Source organism: Caretta caretta, chromosome 6 (assembly GCF_965140235.1).
Source record: "Caretta caretta isolate rCarCar2 chromosome 6, rCarCar1.hap1, whole genome shotgun sequence".
Lineage (NCBI taxonomy): Eukaryota > Metazoa > Chordata > Testudines > Cheloniidae > Caretta > Caretta caretta.
The window spans coordinates 28,177,299-28,198,245 of record NC_134211.1 but is presented as its reverse complement, the minus strand read 5'-3'; the positions used below and the strand labels follow the sequence as shown (position 1 = coordinate 28,198,245).

The following is a 20,947-nucleotide window of genomic DNA, read 5'->3' as shown; positions in this document are numbered from 1 at the left end:
TAGCCCTGGTTTTTTGTTTGGTTTTTTTTTTAAATTTTTTACGGGGGTGGTCTTTTGCCTTTATGATTTATGGAAAGGTTAGTTGAGGGTGGGCAGAACTGTGAATGAACCCTATCAGGAAGAGAACAGTTACATCGACTAATCTACTTAAATGTTAGACATCCTTAAAATGGTATTTAAGAGTACTGTTTCTGGTTGTTTCTCTAATCTGGAATCATGGGAAATTAAACTAAGATTTTAGAAGGTGCAAATTAATGGGAGTTGCAGATTATTGAATCAATTTTTTTAAAATCGATTTTCAAGCGTGCTAAGAAGATCACATTTTATATTTCTTCCACTAAGCATATTTAAATGATGGTCTTTAGCAAGATTTCATACAGGGCAGTACTTCAAGGATTAATGAGCAGTGCATAGGGAAGAGTGTTGTTATTGCTTTCCGCAAATGATGCCAGCCTTGGAAAAATTATATTTAATTTGAGTACTGTGTAATACTTTGTTCACTGAGAGGTACTATCAATCAGTGCACTTGAAACATTTTGTTGGATCTGATGATTCTTTAAGAAGACTGACAAACAGATTTCAAACACACAATATAATTAAACTAAAGTAAATTTAATTTAGTTCAAATTTGGAGTCTATAAACTCCTCCTTTTTTTGTACTTCAAACCTGTCTAGCAGGATTAAAAGTCTCCCTATTTCCTTAGCAGCAGAATGTCAATAGTTGAATCAAGGGAAACAGATAAACTATAGGTTGAAAACCTCTTATTAACAGTGATTGGATGTATTTAGAATTTCTGGGGAAAATAGGCTCCTTTAGAACATAATCTTACAGGGTGCAGAGTGTCGTCAATTCAGTAGGAACTGAGCAATGTCCCACAGTGAGTGAATCTGGGCCCTTTGTTACTAAAGCAAAACAGTTAGCTAATTGCAATATTAAATAAAAGTCATGAGCTAGCAACATTAGATTTTAATAAATCAGTGCTGATTTTTTTGTACATATTTTACTTTAGCAACAGAATACTATCTTATTCAGCTTGCTGCTGACGTGCAATTTCCCTTATTACTTTGCATGCTTTTCCATCTTTGATTGGGGGTGTGGGAAAATCCCATTTTGCACCCTTTAATCAAGTTCCCAGAAGGGAATCTGATTCTTTCTCTCCACTGTTTGTTTCTGGAAAAGTTCAGTGGAGAGAGAAGTATGCTACACAGCCACAAACAGGTAATTAAGTCAACCACAGATAAAGTCAAAGGCTTCCTTGCTTTCTTTAAAAAGGTATTCAGGGAACAGTAACTGGTTCTTTGTTCCTTCTGTGTTAGACTACTGATCCTAAATCACTTAGCACAATCTTTTGTGGGAAATACTGTGTATATCTGGTAGATTTAAAAAAGTTAGCTATGGTCAGCATTTAATTATTGAGATGGGAACACTGATTAATTTGTGATACGAACAGTAGTTATCCTACCTCCTTCTGAGTCTTCTAAAAGCGTGTTACAAAATGGTAAAAAGGATTTGAATGTTAAAACCCTTGAGCATGAAATATTGTAAATAATAAAGTTAACCACATTTTAAGGTCATTGTGGACGTATTTGTTATGGTTTAATTATATTTAGGAAATTAAGAATGGCGATTCTGGGTCAGACCAGTGGTCCATCTAGCCCAGTATCCTGTCTTCCAACAGTGGCTGTTGCCAGATGCTTCAGAGGGAATGAACGGAACAGGGCAATTAATCAAGTGATCCATCCCCTGTCATCAAATCCCAGCTTCCAGCGGTCAGAGGTTTAGGGACACCCAAAGCATGGGGGCACACCTGACCATCTTGGCACGTAGCCATTGGTGGACCTATCCTCCATGAACATATCTCATTCTTTTTTAAAAACCAGCTGTACTTTTGGCCTTCACATATCCCCTGCAACAAGTGCCACAGGTTGACTCTGCCTTGTGTGAAGAATTACTGGTTTATATTTGTTTTAAATCTGCTGCCTGTTAATTTCACTGGTACTTGTGTTATGTGAAGAGATAAATAACTCTTCCTTATTCACTTTCTCCACAACATTCATGATTTTATAGATCTCTCTCATCTCCTATTTTAATCATCTCTTTTCTAAATTGAACACTCCCAGTCTTTTTAATCTCTTCTCAGATGGATGCTGTTCCATAACCATAATCATTTTTGTTGCCCTTCTCTATTTCCAATCCTGATGTACCCTTTTTGAGATGTTTCAGAGTAACAGCCGTGTTAGTCTGTATTCGCAAAAAGAAAAGGAGTACTTGTCTCTAAGGTGCCACAAGTACTCCTTTCCTTTTTGAGATAGTGATGGCCAGAACTGCATGCAATATTCAAGGTTTGGCCATTCCATGGATTTATATAGTGGCATTCTGATATTTTCTATTTTATTATCTATCTCTTTCCTAATGGTTCCTAACACTGTTAGCTTTTTTGACTGCTGCTGCACATTGAGCAGATATTTTCAGAGAACTGTCCATGATGATGCTAAGCTCTCTTTCTTGAGCAGTAATAGCTAATTTAGACCCCATAATTTTGTATATTTAGTTGGGATTATGTTTTCCCATGTGCATTACTTTTCATTCATCAATATTCAATGCCATTGTGTTGCCCAGTCACTCTTTCATTACATTCATGAATAATATAATTTTTCCAAATTTGGCAACACATCTTAACTGGGAATTGTTAAGATGACATACCAGGTATCTTTATGTCAAATGAATGATTAACTAGATTTTAATACTTCAGATGAGCACATTCTATACACTACAATGTAACTGGCACTGTGTGAAATAAAAATCACTTCAATTCTTATTTGTCTCAAGTTCTGCTCTTCTGTTTTCTTAAGCACAAGACTAAAATTGGGTTGATGGCTGCAATTTGATACTTTGAGTAGGAGGGTTGATGGAACTCCTAACAGATCTGAAGGACGTTTTAGAGCCTCAATCATAGTTTTATGATGATACTGTCCTTCCTTCTGTATTGCTCTTAGCTGTTTGCAATTAAGGCAGAAGTGACTTGGCACTTTGGAAAATTTTCTATTCTGTGAACACCTTTGTTCACACCAGCCTTGAAATGTAGTGTCTGATGCCTTTTGTATATCAATACATTTTGAACAAAACTTAATGGCCATGGGTGCATTAAAGCACACTTTTTACAAGAGCTGATATAAAAATATTCCCTATTTATAAAGGGTTGCAATAGAAAATAGAAAAAGAATGGATGGTCATTTTGCAACTTGTTTCCTATACAAAATTGGACAGAAAATAGTCTTTAACGGTTCTGAAAATAGGTGTTTTGGTTTTATTGCATTACAAGCACTGATACCGCATCTGTTACTATGTTATCTGACTATCCCATTTCATGTAGACAGTCCCTTGTTAACCATATATTACATCAGAATCTAGATACTAGAAGCCACATCTTCAAAAGCAAATGGATACAATTGTATCTGCAGTTTTTTCATATCTGTATCTACAAAAATATTAGTCGTACATGCAAGCTACATTTTTCCTATAAATTGGGCAAATACCAAATCACAACATATGCAAATTATATTTGCCTGTACATCTCCAAGGCTTTGCACTTTCAAGAAGTTATCAAAATAATTAAATGCATAATATAGGACTATGGGTTTAAGCCCCTTTGATTATATGGTCCTAAACAATGTTGTCTCTTTAAATTTTCTGGAGGCTGTTAGATTAATGATGGCCAGGGCTGAAAGGTTAGACTGTACTCCTAAACTGTTTTTAAAGTGCTGGCATGAGCTTCTATTGTTAGATTAGACCAACTCCATTTCAAATTCAAAGATATGTGATACAGATGCCCACTATGGAAGTAAGTGAAGTTCGGAGCAGGGAGTTGTTTGCATTGTGAATAGTTAAGTTACTTGATGGGAGGACAGAATGCAATCTGGGGAAAGAAAGAAACTGAAGAGATTAATATTGAAAGAATGCAAAAGAGAAAAAGGAATTGAAAGGGTAAAATAAGAGAATTGTGGCGCAATGGGAATTCCAACAAAGAAGAACACGTGAAATGGACTAGAAACAATGAGAGCCCTTCGTGCCCCCAACCCCCAAAAGGGTAATTTATTGGGAAAGGAAACAGGATCTAGAGGTATGTAACTCATAGTAACTTTGCAAACATGGAATGGGGGGGGGGAAAAACAAGACAAATTAGAAAGCTTAGCTGCCTAGTGGAGATGACAGCAGAAGTATTCATGAAAAAGGGAACATAAGAAGAGAACCTGACCATAGTTTTGAGCAATACATTATGGAAATTTACGGAGTTGGAGAGAGGGATTGAGACACAGATGATGGGAAGCTTTTAGGGCCTAACCAAAAGTTTACTGAAGTTGGTTGAAAGGCTCCCATTATCTTCAATGGACTTTAGATCAGGCCATGACCTTAAAAATGGAATATATGTTTACTTTAAGAAAAGACCTTGCCTAACTGTGTCCTGTTAATAAGGGTTATTTTATTTAGGAGTACAGCACACATGCAATGGTAAACAAGTTTGCAGTAGTAAATTCCTAGGTTTTCATTTCTTGGACTATTTCATTTGGTGATAAGAATTTCCAAAACAGGAAATTGTTTGCACTCAGTGCCTTTGTTAAATAAAAGCATTAAGGTGCAGAGGCTGTAATTGTTGGGAGGTGGGGGAAAGAGGAGTGTGTGGATACAGTTTTTGTGTAGCTCATATTGGTATTTTGGAAGTTGTTACTATGGTTTTTTTTAAACCTCTGTATAATAACTGGAACATAATGTGTCTGAGGTCTTTTATAAGAATCCTTTATTCCAATCTATTTAAAGTCCCTTAACCCTGCTAAAAAGTTGATGGTATAATATGGCCCTAATCTATTTGACTGCTCAGAATCATTATCTAGGTATGAATCCTAGTAAAAAGGTGAGAATTTACTATTTGATTTTAAGAGGTGAAAAATAGCTTGAACAAACAACAATATAATTGTTTAAATGAGTGTTTTTTTTCTTGTTTTTGTAAAGGAGCCTGGAACTTCAGTTTATATCTTTTCATCTACTACAACATCCTCATCCTGGGAAAGAAGTTTTCGTAGTATGAAATGTGAAGGATCCAGTAAGCTACTTTTCTTTTTGAATACGAAGAGTAATAGACAGCTCATGAAATAGTTTGATATAAGTATTAAGTCTTACATGGGGAATTAGAACAACATGTGGAAAAAAATGTTTTTACAGCACTTACCATAATGGGGCCTGACCTGATGAATCTCCAGGTGCAATGTAACTGTTATTAGTAAATGTCAATAAACATCAATTTCACTATCTACACCCAAACTGACAAAATATTTCCATCGATAATCAAAATGTACAGGTTGGCAAAGTAAGGAAAATGCTGCTTGAGAAATTTAGTTTGATTTAAGACTAAAATTTTGACATTTTGACAGATTGTATGTTAACCGTTATAAAACTTTAAATTTTTGAATCTTAACATCTAAGGTAATTAGATAATATCTGATCCCCCATCATTTCCCACCACTGTGAAAATTTAAATATTTATTGAAACTTTAAAAATATTGAGTTCTGCCAAGACTAATAATAAGGGATACAGGCCTTCGTGCTGTATTGGATAGTCACAACTCTTGAGAAACAGGCTAGAAATCAAAAATGATTTGTATTTAAAGAACCCTGTTTTTAAAAGTTAAACATAATAAGTTAAACTATATAATAAGGCATCAGGGAACAGTACACTAAATATTAAGATGGTCAAGTAAACCCTAATGTTTCTTCTTATAAGGTTCTTGGTGTTGGTATTGAAAGGATTGGGAATGGAAGATATCAGCTATCCCAAATACTTCCCTGTCTGGAAATGTAATAAAACAGTATCAGAGCTGCCTGGAGGCTTGGTGGTGTAGCAGCTGTACACTGAATATTACTCTCTATATTCAGAAGAACACTGGACCAAGTAGCTTTGTAGAGAATGACAGACTAAGGCTACTCCAGAACATGGCTACAAAAATCAGACAGACTCAGGGATCATAAATTAGGGGAGAAAACTAAAAACATAATCCAAATACAGGGGAGTGATTGTGGTGTCAATGTGACAGGTACTTGTGGGGGGAGGGATAGCTCAGTGGTTTGAGCATTGGCCTGCTAAACCCAGGGTTGTGAGTTCAATCCTTGAGGGGGCCATTTGGGATCTGGGGCAAAAATTGGGGGGATTGGTCCTGCTTTGAGCAGGGGGTTGGACTAGATGACCTCCTGAGGTCCCTTCCAACCCTGGTATTCTATGATACTTTTTTCTATTCCAAAGCCCAGAATGTGGGTGAGATATATTTACTTGAATGATCAATGACTCATCGAGAAGTGATGAGGGAAATTTAAACAAAACCAGGGAGGAGGGAGATTTTTGGCTGTGACAGACCTTAGGGTAGTGGTAATCATCCTCTTTTATACTTTGGAAACACTTGTGCAGTTAAAACACAAAAGCTGCATCTTCACTAGGAAAAAGATGTGTTCTTAACTAATACAAAGTAAAATCCCATGAGATATATCCCCTGTAGACTCACTAATTCAAGTATAGCTTTGCAGTGTTACTGCTCATACTCCAGATAGACCAACTCCACTGTCATTCACTTGAGTGAATGTGGTTGTCAAGGTGAGGCCCCAGTGAAGACCGGGCAGGCTGTAGTTTTAACACAAGTTAGCAGGTCAAAGTAAACTCTGAGCTTCCCCTTAGTCTTTACCTTGACCTGCTAACTTGTGTTAAAACTACAATCTGCCTCGTCTTCACTAGAATTTTACTTTTTAAATTTACTTATTAGCTAACAAGTTAACACCTGTTTTCTTATGGAAGACAAGACCAGTCATTAAATTGACCCATCAATCCATCCTCGGCTGCGTGTCAGTCACTGGGGTACCTAGGACATGCCATTACCCAACACAGCTCCAGGCGGTAAAGGTGGAATGCAGAGAGTAGACCTGCTGAGTGCCAACAAACTTTGAAGTTCAAACTGATTCAGCTGCGGTGGCAAAACAGCATATTTGAAACCCATTTCCCCTTCATCTTAAAGCCATTTTGTATACTAGTCTTACAATAGATATTCTGTTTTTCATATTATAGCAGTTATTGTGTTGGAATGTTAAAATTTCCCCTCATCCTATCTATAGAACCATAACTTTCTTCAGCTTCTGTCTTTCCTTAGACCATGTATAAACACTTTTCATACAGTAGGTGAAAAATATCACTTTTTGCTTTCCAAATTGGCTTTTTTGAATAATAAGGGAAAGGTAATACATCAGAAATGCCACCCTAGCTCACCCTGACTTTTTCTATGGAAGAAAATGAATCTGGTACAATAGAAATGAATCCTTGCCACAAAAGATAAACTCATTGTAAATTAATTATTCACCAGAAACTTTGCTCAAAGCATTAGCACTGTTTGCAATACTTAACAAAGAGTAATTTTATATCTTCATGCCCCCTTCCCAGCTATCTAAACCTCCAGCTCTCTCCCACCCAATGCAGTTTTTTATTTTCAGTACAAAAACCTGACACACTGAGTATTTAGCACTAACATAAAATTATTTTTTTTTAAATAAACATGGGATTATTGTATTTTTCATATTTTAATTTACTTGAACTTTCCTGAACTATAAAATGCTGCAGAATCTGGGGGACCTGCATGTTTTAGGCCAACTTTGCCATAGAAGTGATAGAGGCCTTGCAATATAGCATGCTTAGGAACTGGCCTCTGCTCCTGCACAACTCAAGAGATCCACAGGAGTGGAGAAGTCTACAGCTGACTGGAGACTTGTGGGCAGTAGGTGAGAGGTGTGGGGCAGGGGATCAAATAAAGTTCCACTCTTGTGCATCTTAGAAACCAAAGAAGAAAAACTGTATGCACCTGAGTGGCAGTGAGTTCTTCATCCTCATTTGGAGGTCATTCTGTAACCTGCCAAAATGCACGATTCCAGAGAACAAGAGAAAAATGAAAACTTGCACCATTACAGGGCAGTTACATTCAAAGACCATAAAACAAAGGTAAAAAATAAGGCTAATCATACCCAGATTCTTTGCACATTTATTGGATTCCTTGTTTAACCAAAGAAAATTGAGACTAATTCTGAAGTCCTACACGTTAAACTACATTAAAGAATTATAGAAAGTAAAATAAAGCAAGATTATGACAAATAATAAAGTTAAATCTATGAATTTAACATAGAATAAAGTTTTATCAAGTAGTGACAATGAATTTAATTAACTCCTTTCACAAAAGCATCAGAAGTGGGGATCTTCTCAGGACAGAATAGAATTAACTACCAGTACTAAAATAAGGGCTCTTTTAATATTATCCATTGTTCAACACCTCATTGTGTGAACAGCTTTATACAATTGCAACGTTTTAAAAAGCTAGAGGATTAAGGGATCTCTGTGGTCTGCAGAAATGCTAAACTCATGAAGTGTTGCTGGGAATTTCTTAATTCTGCATTGTCCTCTTCATCCCAGAGTTTGGAAGTTTGCAGGATAGTAAGAGCTAAGGTAACCAAAAAGGTTCTGCTTCCCTATTGAGCTGAAAATTAAAATCTCATAACTTTCAAATATCCATTTGTGCACTCCCAGCAGGAAATCAAGAATAATGAGCTATGATTATACAGCATTATTGTGTGTTTAAGGTCTTTGCATTATAGATTCACAATTATTCCTCAGTACCATGTGAGGAAACTGTTACTGAAAAACAGATGTATACTATATAATTGAGTGATTAATGCTTTATGTATGAAGGAACACATTTTTTAAAGAAGTGATTTAGTGTTTTAGATAAAAAACAGTCACCTAGGCAAAAACATTTGTTTGAACTATTTTGTTACTTATCAAGATTCAATAAATAGTTGATGCAAATTCTCCAGTTTTGTTGATCAATTTCTGAGTGGCCAGCATCTCAAAATAGGTAGAAAACATAGTTCAGTTCTACATGACATTATCGCTATGGCACTGTTTTGGTATCAAAAGTGGGGGTTCTTATGGATTGAGAGAAAAGAGATGGGTTAATAGGGTGCCTACTAGCAATTGGTTTTTCAATTTACTTTTCCAAGTGGCCTTTCTAAATGATTCTACGGCTCAGAAAAACTTGCTATAACCAACGGAGACTTAAATAATGTCAAAATGACTATTTGCTAACCTTAATAAAGCCCAAATCTTCAAACAATAACATCAAAATGACTATGAAAGAATAGTAAAGAGTGTTTCATAATTTAAACCAAAAATATGTCCTATTTTTCTACCACCATGAATGCACAACACACAAAGCATGCTTTATAGGCTCATTACTAAAAAGTTTTCTTGGGGGACTATCCATGCTTATTAGATAAGATGCAGTGTTGGCATGTTCTCACATTTCAGGAAACTTATTTAGTCATCAAAGTGTTGTGATAAACATGAGTTGGCATTTGATAGGTGACAGATGTTAGTCATCTGTTTTGTTTCATTTATCCTTCCAAGGCACTCAGCTGCCACAGGGCTGGATATGATAATGACCTGAAGAGAATACAAAAAGTTTTTTTTGTGTTTTTTTTTTTTTTACAAGTCACATAAGTCCTACTTACTTTTGCTTTAGAAAACCTATTAATGCATTGTTAGTTCAATTTTTGTTCATAGGTGAGACTATTGTAAAATTTTACTTTGGAAATATTAAATGGATTCATAGTGTGACAGGGTTGGGCCAGATGGCTATAGGAGAGTATTAGAAGGCAGATATATTAGCCCCAGGTTAAGTAGGTCCCTTTTCCTTGGGTAAGGTAACAGAGAAGGTTCTAGAAGAATCAGGAACCTTCTGGAGACAATTAAGACAGGCTGATTAGAACACCTGCAGCCAATCAAGAAGCTGCTAGAATCAATTAAGGCAGGCTAATCAGGGCACCTGGGTTTAAAAAGGAGCTCACTTCAGTTTGTGGTGCGCGTGTAAGGAGCTGGGAGCAAGAGGCACTATGAGCTGAGAGTGAGAACACATACTGTTGGAGGACTGAGGAGTACAAGCATTATCAGACATCAGGAGGAAGGTCCTATGCTGAGATTAAAGAAAAAGTTGGGAGGAGGCCATGAGGAAGTAGCCCAGGGAGTTGTAGCTGTTGCACAGCTATTTCAGGAGGCACTCTAGACAGCTGCATTTCACAGGGCCCTGGGCTGGAACCCGGAGTAGAGGGTGGGCCCGGGTTCCCTCCAAACCTCCCAATTCCTGGTCAAACCCAGGAGGAGTTGACCTGGACTGTGGGTTCACGAAAACAGCCAAACTAAGGGCTGCCGTGAAGCTCCAAGGCGAGCAAATCCCCCAATAAGTGCAAGACCCACCAAAGTAGAGGAGGAACTTTGTCACAATAGATACTGTGCTTTTATCAAGTATTTCTCCTCGCCTTCTCGCCAGTCGCCTTTCCTTCTCTGTCCTTCCTTTCTTTTTTCCACTGGGTGCTTCATTCCTGTCATCAGCGTCATGAGGCTAGAAAAAGCATTCAATACAGAGTTCAGAGTTTTAACAAAATTCAAATGGATTTCAACAGAAAAATTAGAAGCATGTTACATGATTTTAGGCAGCATAAACAGAGTTTCAGTTCAATGATTAAAAAGATACTATAATTTATTTCAGGGGGAAAAATGGTTTCTTTTCATACTAAGTAATTCCAAAATGTAATAAAATGACACAATAAAGTCAGGGATCGATGCAGAAGTTAAGGTATTATCAAAGAAGTAAGACTAAAGTGTACAAGGGGAATGATAAATATTGATTGAATACAGTTAGAAAGTACTTTAAAGGAAGAAATGAATTAGCTGGAGAAATTAGCACAACACCAAGAAAGGAAAATAACACAGGAATGTTCTGAAGTAAATTCAACTTCAAGTCAAAGTCTCTAGATTTCCCATTAACACAGTGCAGTTCACAAACCTTAAAAAATAAAGGGGGGGGGGACTAGAAGAGTAAAGGGAGTGTGAAATTAATTGCAATATATTCCAAAGTCCACGAGAAAAGGAAGACTGCACTGATTGATTTTTTTCCGGAAGTGTCAGAAGAGCCTCTCTTTTTGAACTGACAAGTGACTGTTGCAGAATCTTCTCTCCAACAGCAAAGTGAGACACAAACCAGGAGGCTTGACTGTAGAATTCCAGACAAGTTAGAAAAAGAGTGCTGTAGGACAGGACTCTGTGCACAGTTTCTTGGGGACGTGCTCAAAAGCTCTCCTCGGGCACTATACTCTGCTTACTGGGGGGCTCATTCTGAGCAGCTGGCCAAAGAAGCATCAAACCAAGAGACTAAATAAAGGACAGCGTCTCAAATCCTAATTGCAGGGAAGGGTACAGTGGCAGAAGGGCAGAGAACAAACCCCTGCTTATAGGAAAGTCCCCCTCTATAATGCACCAGAAACCTCAGTATGTCCCATAGGGTTGTCACACTAACTAGAGTGTCAATAGGGTATAATGCCAAAAGGGCAGAGACCGAAACTAGTTACAGGGAGTCAACCTGTTGAAGGTACCAAAAGGCCCAAGCTGTCCTGGAAGAGAGAGTGTTAGGACATACATCCTGATCACAGAGTTGTCACTCCCACTGCCAGCTAAAGGAGCGTAATGTAGAGAGACCCAAATACCACAGACCTGAACCCTGTTTGCAAGGTGGTCAACCGGCTCAAGAAATGAAAATGCTCAACATCCCCTTAGACCAGGGATCTCAAACTCAAATCACCACGAGGGCCACTGAGGACTAGTACATTGGCCCAAGGGCTGCATCACTGACACATTTTCATACAAAGATACAAAAGCCACCCCCCCTGGCCCTGCCCCCACTCCACCCCTTCCATGTGGCCCTACCCCTGCCCTGCCTTTTCCCACCCCTTCCCTGCCCCCATTCCAACCTCTTCCCCAAAGTCTCCACCCTAACTCTGCCCCCTCCCTGCCCCTATTCCAACCCCTTCCCCAAATTCCTGTCCCAGTCCCACCTCTTCCCCTGAGTGCACCATGTCCCTGCTCCTCCCCCCTCCCTCCTGGAAAGTTCTAAGCACTGCCAAACAGCTGTTTGGTGGCAGGAAGTGCTGGGAGGTAGGCGGAGGAGTGGGGACGCGGCGCGCTCGGGGGTTGGAGGCGGCAGGGTGGGGAGTGAGTGGAGCTATGGTGGGCTGCAGGAAATAACTCTGTGGGCCGCCTGCGGGCTGTATGTTTGAGACCCCTGCCTTAGGCTGTTCATGAGTGACCCTAGACCTAGTTACAGGGATGTCACTGTGCTCAGAGACCCCTTCCTTCACCTCTATCGTTAGAGACGTTTTTCTTTCCAGCCTTTCCCTAGCCATTTCTGAAATGTTTTCTTCTTCTTTTCCACTTCTGCTTTGAAGTGTTAGAATGTGTGTGTGTAAGTCAGATAGCCTTAGGACAGGGCTGAGCAGAGTCCCCTGAGCGTCAATAATAAGTCAATGTTCCTTTCCTGGGTCTGCTGACTTCCTGGAATTCTAGCTCTAACAGAGTTCTAGCTTGTCCTCCTATTCTTCTGTGGGGCTCTCACTTCCTCCCAAGCTTCCCCCAGGTGGCCAAACTACCAATTCAATCCTACCCCAAAGCCAAAATCTCCAAAATTACCCTACACAACTAAGCAAGTTCTGAGCAGTTCCAAATTTTTAAAACAAAATCAGCATGTTAGATGATTAAAAGCAGAATATGTGACGTATTCCAAAGTCAATGAGAAAAGGAAGGCTATGGTGATTGCTTCGTTTCAAAAGTGCCAGAAGAGCCTCAGTTTTTCAATGTACCAGCAAGTGCTGCTGAATCTTAACAGCAAAGTGAGACCGGAAGCTTGGCTGTAGAACTCCAGGCAAGTTGGAAACCAAGTGCTGTGGGACAGCTCTCTGTGCACAGTTTCTTGGGGACATGCTCAATAGTGTCTGAGGAGAGCCTGCTTATAGGGGGCTCATTTGGAACAGCTGGTTCAAGTAGCATCAAACCAAGGGAATAAAGGGCAGCAACTCAAATCCTTATGGCAGGGAAGTCACACTGCTGAAAGTACTAGCATGCCTCTAACCCCTCTCCTCCTCATAAACTAGTGCCTCAGTACAGGACACTCAGTTTTATTAGCTAGCTACAGAAGCATAATGCCAAGAGAGAAAAGGGCATAGACCCTACCCTGAATTACAAGGAGGCCACATTCTTCAAGGTAGCAAACGGCTCAATATGTCTCATTAAAAAGAGGCTTGTGACATTTGCCCTTGTTACAGGGATGTCACACTAACTGCCGTGCCAACACTGCAACCCCAGCACTGAGCCCACGCCCATCCCTGCCTCCATGGACCTGTGCCCCAGATCTGCCCAGTCTTCCCTGCTGCCACACCGAGCCATGCTCTTATCTCTTGCCACCCAAGCTCTTGCACCAATCCACCCCTGCTTCTTGCTCTAAAGAAACAGGCCATCACTTGTTGCCACCCCTGTTCCAGTGCAGAGTTTGGCTTGTCCTCTTTCCTGATGTTTGACAAGTCTCCTGTCCTCTCTGTGCTTCTATTTACTTGTTTGAATTGTACTTTCTTGCCTAACAGGGATACTAGGAGACTTCATAAACTGATCATGTTCTTCATATTAAAGGTGATATAGAACCACAAAGCCTTATTATTAGTATTTGATATTCTGCTGGGTTTAATGTCTATTTTAGAATTAGGGCCCTCAACTTTTTAAAATCTCAGTTTATTTTAAGTGCAGGTACTGTTTTTATGATTTGTATAGATGGATATATATTTAGCAATTAATTTTCAACCTTACAATTATTTGTTGTCTGTAATATCTCAGACTCAATATTTTTGGCTATTAAGCATCACTTTGAAACTTTATAAATATAAAAAGTTCTCATGGATTATTAATACACTCTTGCAGGGTCTAGGAAGGACAGGGGTAATGGATATGGAATGAAGAACCAGGCAATATTTGTGTTCCTACAGTCTTAAAAAAATTGAAGGAGAGCACATTAAAAAGAAAAACAACTGTCAGGATATTTTTAAAAACCGAAGACACAATTCTAGTAAAGAAAAAGGAATGCTCAGTCATCACATAAAATCAAGATTAATTCATTATGTGTGGGGTTTTCCACTCATTCTCTCTTTCTAAGATACCCATGTGATAATTGTACAAGCATGTCATAAATAAATTGATCACATACTTTTACAATTTATCTGAGCATGTCTATGAACACATCACCTGTCCACTAAACCACTTTATTGGGATTTATTCTAGCATCTCAGACTCCTGAGCAAAGGGATGCCATAGTCCTAATACAATTTTTAAAAATTTCTACTCAAACTATTTAAAAAAATAGTATGTATGAAACACTTGACATCTATGCAATATATAATGGCATCGGGTGGTGGAAGTGTTTTACAGGAGCTCGTTTGGGATCCAAATCTGCATCACTATTGTGGTGGCATTGCTACTCATAAGTGACGTGAGTATCTCAAACACATGCCAATAAATCCTTTAAATCAAACCTTATCATCAAGTATTCTCTCTAGTCTTGTCCTGTAAAATGCTGAACGCCTCCTGGGTGCTGCTGAGCATCTCCGATTTCTATAGATTGCAGTGGGAGCTGCGGCCCTTGGCCTTCTTAGAATTGGGCTCAGGATGTTAGCCAATAACCGAGTTACAAGATATTGTTGTGTCTTGGAACTCTGGAGAAACACACAAGCAAGGTAGCATTTCACTGAGGATGAACTGTGGGTTTAGCATGTGAAAACTATGGGCCAGGTCCTCAGCTGGCGTAAATCAGGGTAGTTCAATTGAATTCTCTTTCAACCCTCACTGTGATTACTGTTGCCCTCTTAATGAAGCCAGTTACTTTCTTCAGAGTGTGAAGGTGGATGCTTTATACACATATATACAGACAAGATCCTTGCTCCAAAGAATTAAGAGCCTAAATAGGATGAAATTCGCCGCCATGGAGAGAGCCAACACAGAGTCTATGCACCACTTAAGTTTCACTTTAGATCTACAAGTGGGACTTAAGTGCTGCATACCATAGCCCTCTGCACAGGAGTGAATGTCACCTGTGATGATCAGTGTGATGGTGCTTCACCTGCTTTATTCAGAGGTACTCCAAAGCCTGAGTGAATATACAGCTCACAACACAATACTATATGAGATTTAGTTGTTGAATCCTGTAGCATAGAACCTCCTGCTTCTATGCAAGAAAATCCTTTCACTTTTCCTAACAGAACATCCCAAAGACACACACAGTTTTGTCAGTAAGAAATGTTAATGGATAAATCATGTGTCTATGTGCGGGTATGTGTGGTGTGTATGGGGAAGAGGGAAGGGTAGTTTCTTTTGTAGGGTCTCCCATCTTTCTGTTCCATTTTGTATAATGCTCTTCCAGGTACACACAATCAAAAAACTGCCTGCCAAATGCAGGAGGTTGCTTTGTCTTGAAAGTCTTGCCATGGGCTATTTTGAAAATTGCATTGCTGTTGAGACACCAGAGTGACACATTTATTTTGATAGCTGCTTTCAACTTTCAACTACCTGAAAGGGGGTTCCAAAGAGGATGGCTCTAGACTGTTCTCAATGGTATCAGATGACAGAATGAGGAGTAATGGTCTCAAGCTGCAGTGGGGGAGGTTTAGATTGGATATTAGGAAAAACTTTTTCACTAAGAGGGTGGTGAAACACTGGAATGCGTTACCTAGGGAGGTGGTAGAATCTCCTTCCTTAGAGGTTTTTAAGGTCAGGCTTGACAAAGCCCTGGCTGGGATGATTTAACTGGGAATTGGTCCTGCTTCGAGCAGGGGGTTGGACTAGATGACCTTCTGGGGTCCCTTCCAACCCTTATATTCTATGATTCTATGATTCTATGTCACTCGAACGCTGGCGAAATCCAAACCCAATGTATCTCACTTTGTGCAATTTGTAGCACTGGATTTTGGAGAGGGTCAGAAGCACTTAAATACATGCTGAGATGACACCCTCAACTCCAGCTTGAAAAGATTCACTTGGCTTGAGAACATGTTGGGGTTTTTAAGATGATTACAAATTGAAAGGAAGCTGAATACTGGCATGAGATGTTGTTCAGTGAAAGCCTAAAGAGCTTCTTGATAGGTGCAACAAAATTAAAGTAATCCACGTTTCCACTTGCATGGTATCACAGGCCTTCTGAGTGACTACCTAGTGAAGCAGGACTGAAATCAGGCTGTACTGCACTGGTAATACTTAACTGCTTTACACTGACACAGTGCTCTATATGTACCCACCTTTTTGTGAAAGGAAGGACAACCTGAAGCTTGTCAGATCACCTGACTAGTTTTGTTATCAGTGTAAACTGTTATCTGGGGATTCACTCAATTTTCAGAACACAGCAGCACCTCAGCCAATTCAGACAACCCAATCAAAGTGGACATTTGCATTTCATTTAGCTTATCGAGAAGGACAGATGCCTAATGACTTTCACACTGAAGACTAAATTACTCTTGTTGAAGGCAGTAGCTCATCACTTTACTAAAGGCACTGGCTAGTGCAACATGTTGGGAGTCAGGATTCCTGAGTTCTATTCCCAATCTTGGGAGACAGTGGGCAGGACCAGGAATGAAAGGTGCCAGGCTATTATGCATAAAATTCATCCTACTTCAGAGACCCATTAGTAGGCTTATGCACCACTTAAGTTTTCCAAAAAGGGTTTGTGGTGCAAAAGCCTTGTACAGATGTAACCCACACACATTCTGGGTGTGGTGTTCTGTCCTATCTAGTGGCACGGAGATGACTTAGAGAGAGAGAAAAAATGAGTCTGCTCTACAGCCTTAGCTAACAGCCAGTTGGCTTTTCACTCATGCAGTGGAGGCTCATGCACTAAGCTCCAGAGGTCCCAGAGTCGATTCCGCCCACTGATGACTGGGGTATGTCCATGTTACACAGGCCCTATGTACAGGGGTGAATTTCCACGTGGAGGGATTGAGGAAGGCAGCTGTAGAGTGCAAAAGGGATTAATTATGCCATTATCAAAATCATTCTTGATTTATGTGCATTTTCAATCATCTGGGTTGTATTTTCCAGTGCCAAATTGCTCTTTACTAAAATGCTTACAGGAGAATTCCTCTTGTGCAGGTGGATTATCCACCATGGTAAAGCTAGCAGAGGTGGTGTATTTACTACCCATGATTGATGCTCACCCTATCCCCAGTGTAAGGGGGAGAAGGATGTAACCTGGGGGCAGGAAGGGGCGCAATGGAGATGAGCTCCACTACAGCTGATCTGCTATAATAAAGTCTTTATGGAGTTTCCCCTGGGGAAATTGGATTAGGCCACCTGCTGCTCTAAGTTTGGCAGGGGCTGGGCATCTAAGGTTCGGTGAGTCTCAAGCAGCTTCCTCTGCCTGCCATGGTCCACAACAGCTGATCATATGCAATGGAGAATCGGGGCCTCTGTGTTTGTTAGAAACATATGTCATGATGATGAGCAAACAATTTACCTGCTGCATTCGTCCTGCCACAGTGATGTTTGCAGCCTGGCGAGTATTTTCAGTGGTCTTTACTCACGCCTAATGGGCAAAGTGTTGGAAAATGGTGAAAAAGCTCATGTTTTCGGGTGGGGGAATTGTTCCCAGCCAGGATGAAAGATAAAAAATGGAAGGTTTTCAGGAAAAAAAAACTCATGTGGGGAGAACCATCACGGAATTTTTCGGCTTCCCCCGGAAGGCTTTTGTCAATTTCACAAGTAAAACTGACAAGCTTTCAGCCCAGCTGCTCAGCCTCCCAGAGGAGGAGAAGAAGAAGAAGAGCAACCAAGTTCTCTGGCTTTGGAACAAAGTGGGGAGGCTGAGGGTTCAGCCTTCGTTTTTGTCAATTTGACTGGAAATAATTGAGCTTGACAAAGGGGCAAGTTACTGGGAGATGTAAACTATTTCTGACCCAGCAGCCAGATGTTCATTTGCAAACAGTTTAAAGGCAGGTTATATATCTAGGCAAGCTGGTGACCAATAACTACCCCTTTTTTCCAAATGATTGTTAACTTTGCCTCTTGATAAAGCAGAAGTCCGACTATTAATGTAGGCTGGAGTGCAGCACAATACACAGCCCGTAGAGCTTGCCTTCCACCCTCGAAAAAGCTCTCCCAACTCTGACCGGTCATATCCTAGTGTTCCAGTCATGCTGACCTCTGTGGCCTCTTGAGTGGTAACTTTGTGACAAGGGCAGCTGTATTGTGCAGAAGCAGCATCCCAGGAAATTATTTTAACCAGGGCTTGAACCCAGATATCCAGAAATGGGAATATAGGAAGCTGACCCATTGTTCTGCCTTGCCACTTAATATACATCTCAAATAAGTTTGTAATTGAAATAGTTCCATGTAAATGTGTGTATATATACCCTCTCAATCACTGTCTCTTGTCTCTAGATCTGGTTGGAAAATGGAATTTCTGTCCTGCAAACATTTTTGAGATTTTGAAATTTGTATTTGTCCCAATTTGGAACAAAAAGTCAAAATCTTGATTTTTTTCCCCATGGAATTAAATATTTCACTTTGGAAATGTCAAAATGTTGCATTCAGATATTGTTGAAACAATATAAATCTATTTATATTATATAAATATAACATTTATTATATTAAAATCAATTCCTCAGGTGACAACTTCTAGATAAGGTGACATTTACCTTACATACACATACGCTGAAATGTCAGAGTCCCCTTCATGAAAGTCACTGTGCCTAATATGGAAAAGGCACAGCTTCTTTCCGTAGACTAACTGTGAAGGTATTGTGGAAACACTTGCAGTTGAATGTGAACATTTTCATAAATAATAGCCTAAATTAGCCTCCTAAACATAGATTTAGGTGTCTAATTAGCAAAAGTGCTGAGTATCTAGCAGCAGCCATTGAAGTCAATTATAGTTAATGGGAGTTGCTAGGTCCTCAGCAGGTTTGCATATCAGACCATTTACTTAGGTTACCAAGTATGGATTTAGGCACCTATTTTTAAAAATATTGGACAAAAAGTTGCTCCTGTGCCGAGAAATCTTATAGGTGCCAGCGTAGGTGCGATTTTAAGCAAAGGGACTAATTCTTAAGAAGATAAAATCTTACAAAACAGAAGAAATTTGAAGTGTGAGCATTTTATAGTGAAACCTCTACTGTGATCAATAAACCAACTCCATGCAGTTTTAAAAGGTGGGATTCAGACTGGTTATGCTCTCATAGGACAATCCCTATATAGCCATAGTTCAGTTTAGCCCACATGTGATAGTTATTTAGAAGGGTTATTAATGGAAATTATATGCACAGTTACCTGGTGTACACATTTAAAGGCAGTTGTATGTGCATATGGTTGCCTATGCAAAACTTCTGGGTGTCATTTTTGAGGCCCATTTGAAAATCAGATCAAACTCCAATTAGAGTTTTAAAATGAATATGGTCTGTTTTCGTTAAACTTGAAATTTCTTAATTTCTGTTTGCTGTTGAATCTGCAGTTACTTTTGTCTGGATCACTCTCACAGGATACCTTTCAATGCTCATCTTTACTTCAGATTATTTTTTATTAGTAGAATTAAAGTTTTTAAAAGGAAGAACTATGTGGCTCATTTTATCTATAATGGTATTTGTACTGAAGTTCTCCAGTGCTGGCATAACAAACTGGGCACCTGCTATAGCAGATATTTGTATAAAATTGGCAATGAAAAATATCAATAAAATGAACTTCTAGCTAAGGACAGGAAATGAGGCAGGAAAATAACATTTGAAATTTAGTTTACTGGTAAATTACTCTTGCTGAAGTCTTTAGCTTGCTATCTTGCTAAAGACAGCCACAGTAAAGTAATGGGAATGCATCCTTTGAATGTTCCTTTCCTGGCTTGTCAAGACATTTTGATTTGTGATCTTAAAATTAGTCTACAGGAAATAGAATTCAGCCATTCTAGTAAAATAGTTCAGAATGAGCTTATGGTGGTCTTTGTGTTTTTTGTATTTGTGTGCAGTGAATGCCAATATTTGGAAGAAAACATAATGCATGGGAGATGACTTGGCATCATAAAACATGGGTGCAAATCCTTGAAGCCTCACTCACGAGACAAGCCCATTGAAACCAATCACAGTACTTGCATGTAGGTTTGCAGGGTTGGGCTTCATACTAGTATTTCTAAGGGGAGTAAAAGTTCAAACTTAAAATAACACAGTTGTCCCTTTCAAAAGCTGAAGTGAATCAGGACACTCCATGATTTCACTGTACACACTGTTGATTGTGATTTGACATTTCAAACATTAACGTTCCCTAGAAGTAGGAGAGAACAGTACCTGTTTCCAGTGAAACCTTGACCTTATATTGTGTTTCAGTGCATGACTTGTGAGTTATAAGTATGGTTTGTTTTTCAAGAATTGTGTGAGCAAAAATATGCTTCTATCTAAAGACTGAAGTATTTTTAGAGAAAAAATAAGTAAAACAAAAAAAGGCCAAATCCAAATGCTGTACTACCTGAGGTTATTTCTTTCAAAGTTCAACTTGCCTGCTTAGCTCCAGTCTTTTAAATGACAATGATGCATTTATTTTCATACAACAGATATGTTCTCAAGCTTTTCTTCTCTGGATATTATAAACTATTTCTACTTTGTATACTTGTGGAGATAAAATTGACAGATTTGTAATTGGAGTTACGTACGGTTACTAAAAGTCAGTGATTTTTCCAAGTAAGCTCAAACTTTGAAGGATAAAGATGGGCAAAATAGGCAAACCCATCAAAATGCCCATGCAGATATTTTGGCCCCCCAAAGCTGCATTTCAGGGTACTAATTCGGTAGTTAAATGCATATTTCTGCTTGTGTACCCATTACATCATACTTTGAAAATTTGGCGCAAAAGATTCTGATAGAGATCCACTCTGGATAAACCAAAATTGTCATTACAAATCAAAATGTTTCTGCTTTCTATACTGTAGTTTATGAATAGAAATACTTTACATAGAAAAGTTGGAGAGTATCAATATGGAA

At 39.1% G+C, this 20,947-nt stretch overlaps 1 protein-coding gene across 1 annotated transcript in view; it reads left to right on the top strand.

Moving 5' to 3' along the window:
• The window catches only part of OTOG (otogelin), a 169,837-nt gene that overhangs the window by 1,523 nt on the left and 147,367 nt on the right, over positions 1–20,947 (top strand). The window contains exon 4 of the mRNA XM_048854861.2: positions 5,009–5,099. Within this exon, the coding sequence (XP_048710818.2) occupies positions 5,009–5,099 (91 nt within the window). The remainder of the gene's footprint in view (positions 1–5,008; positions 5,100–20,947) is intronic.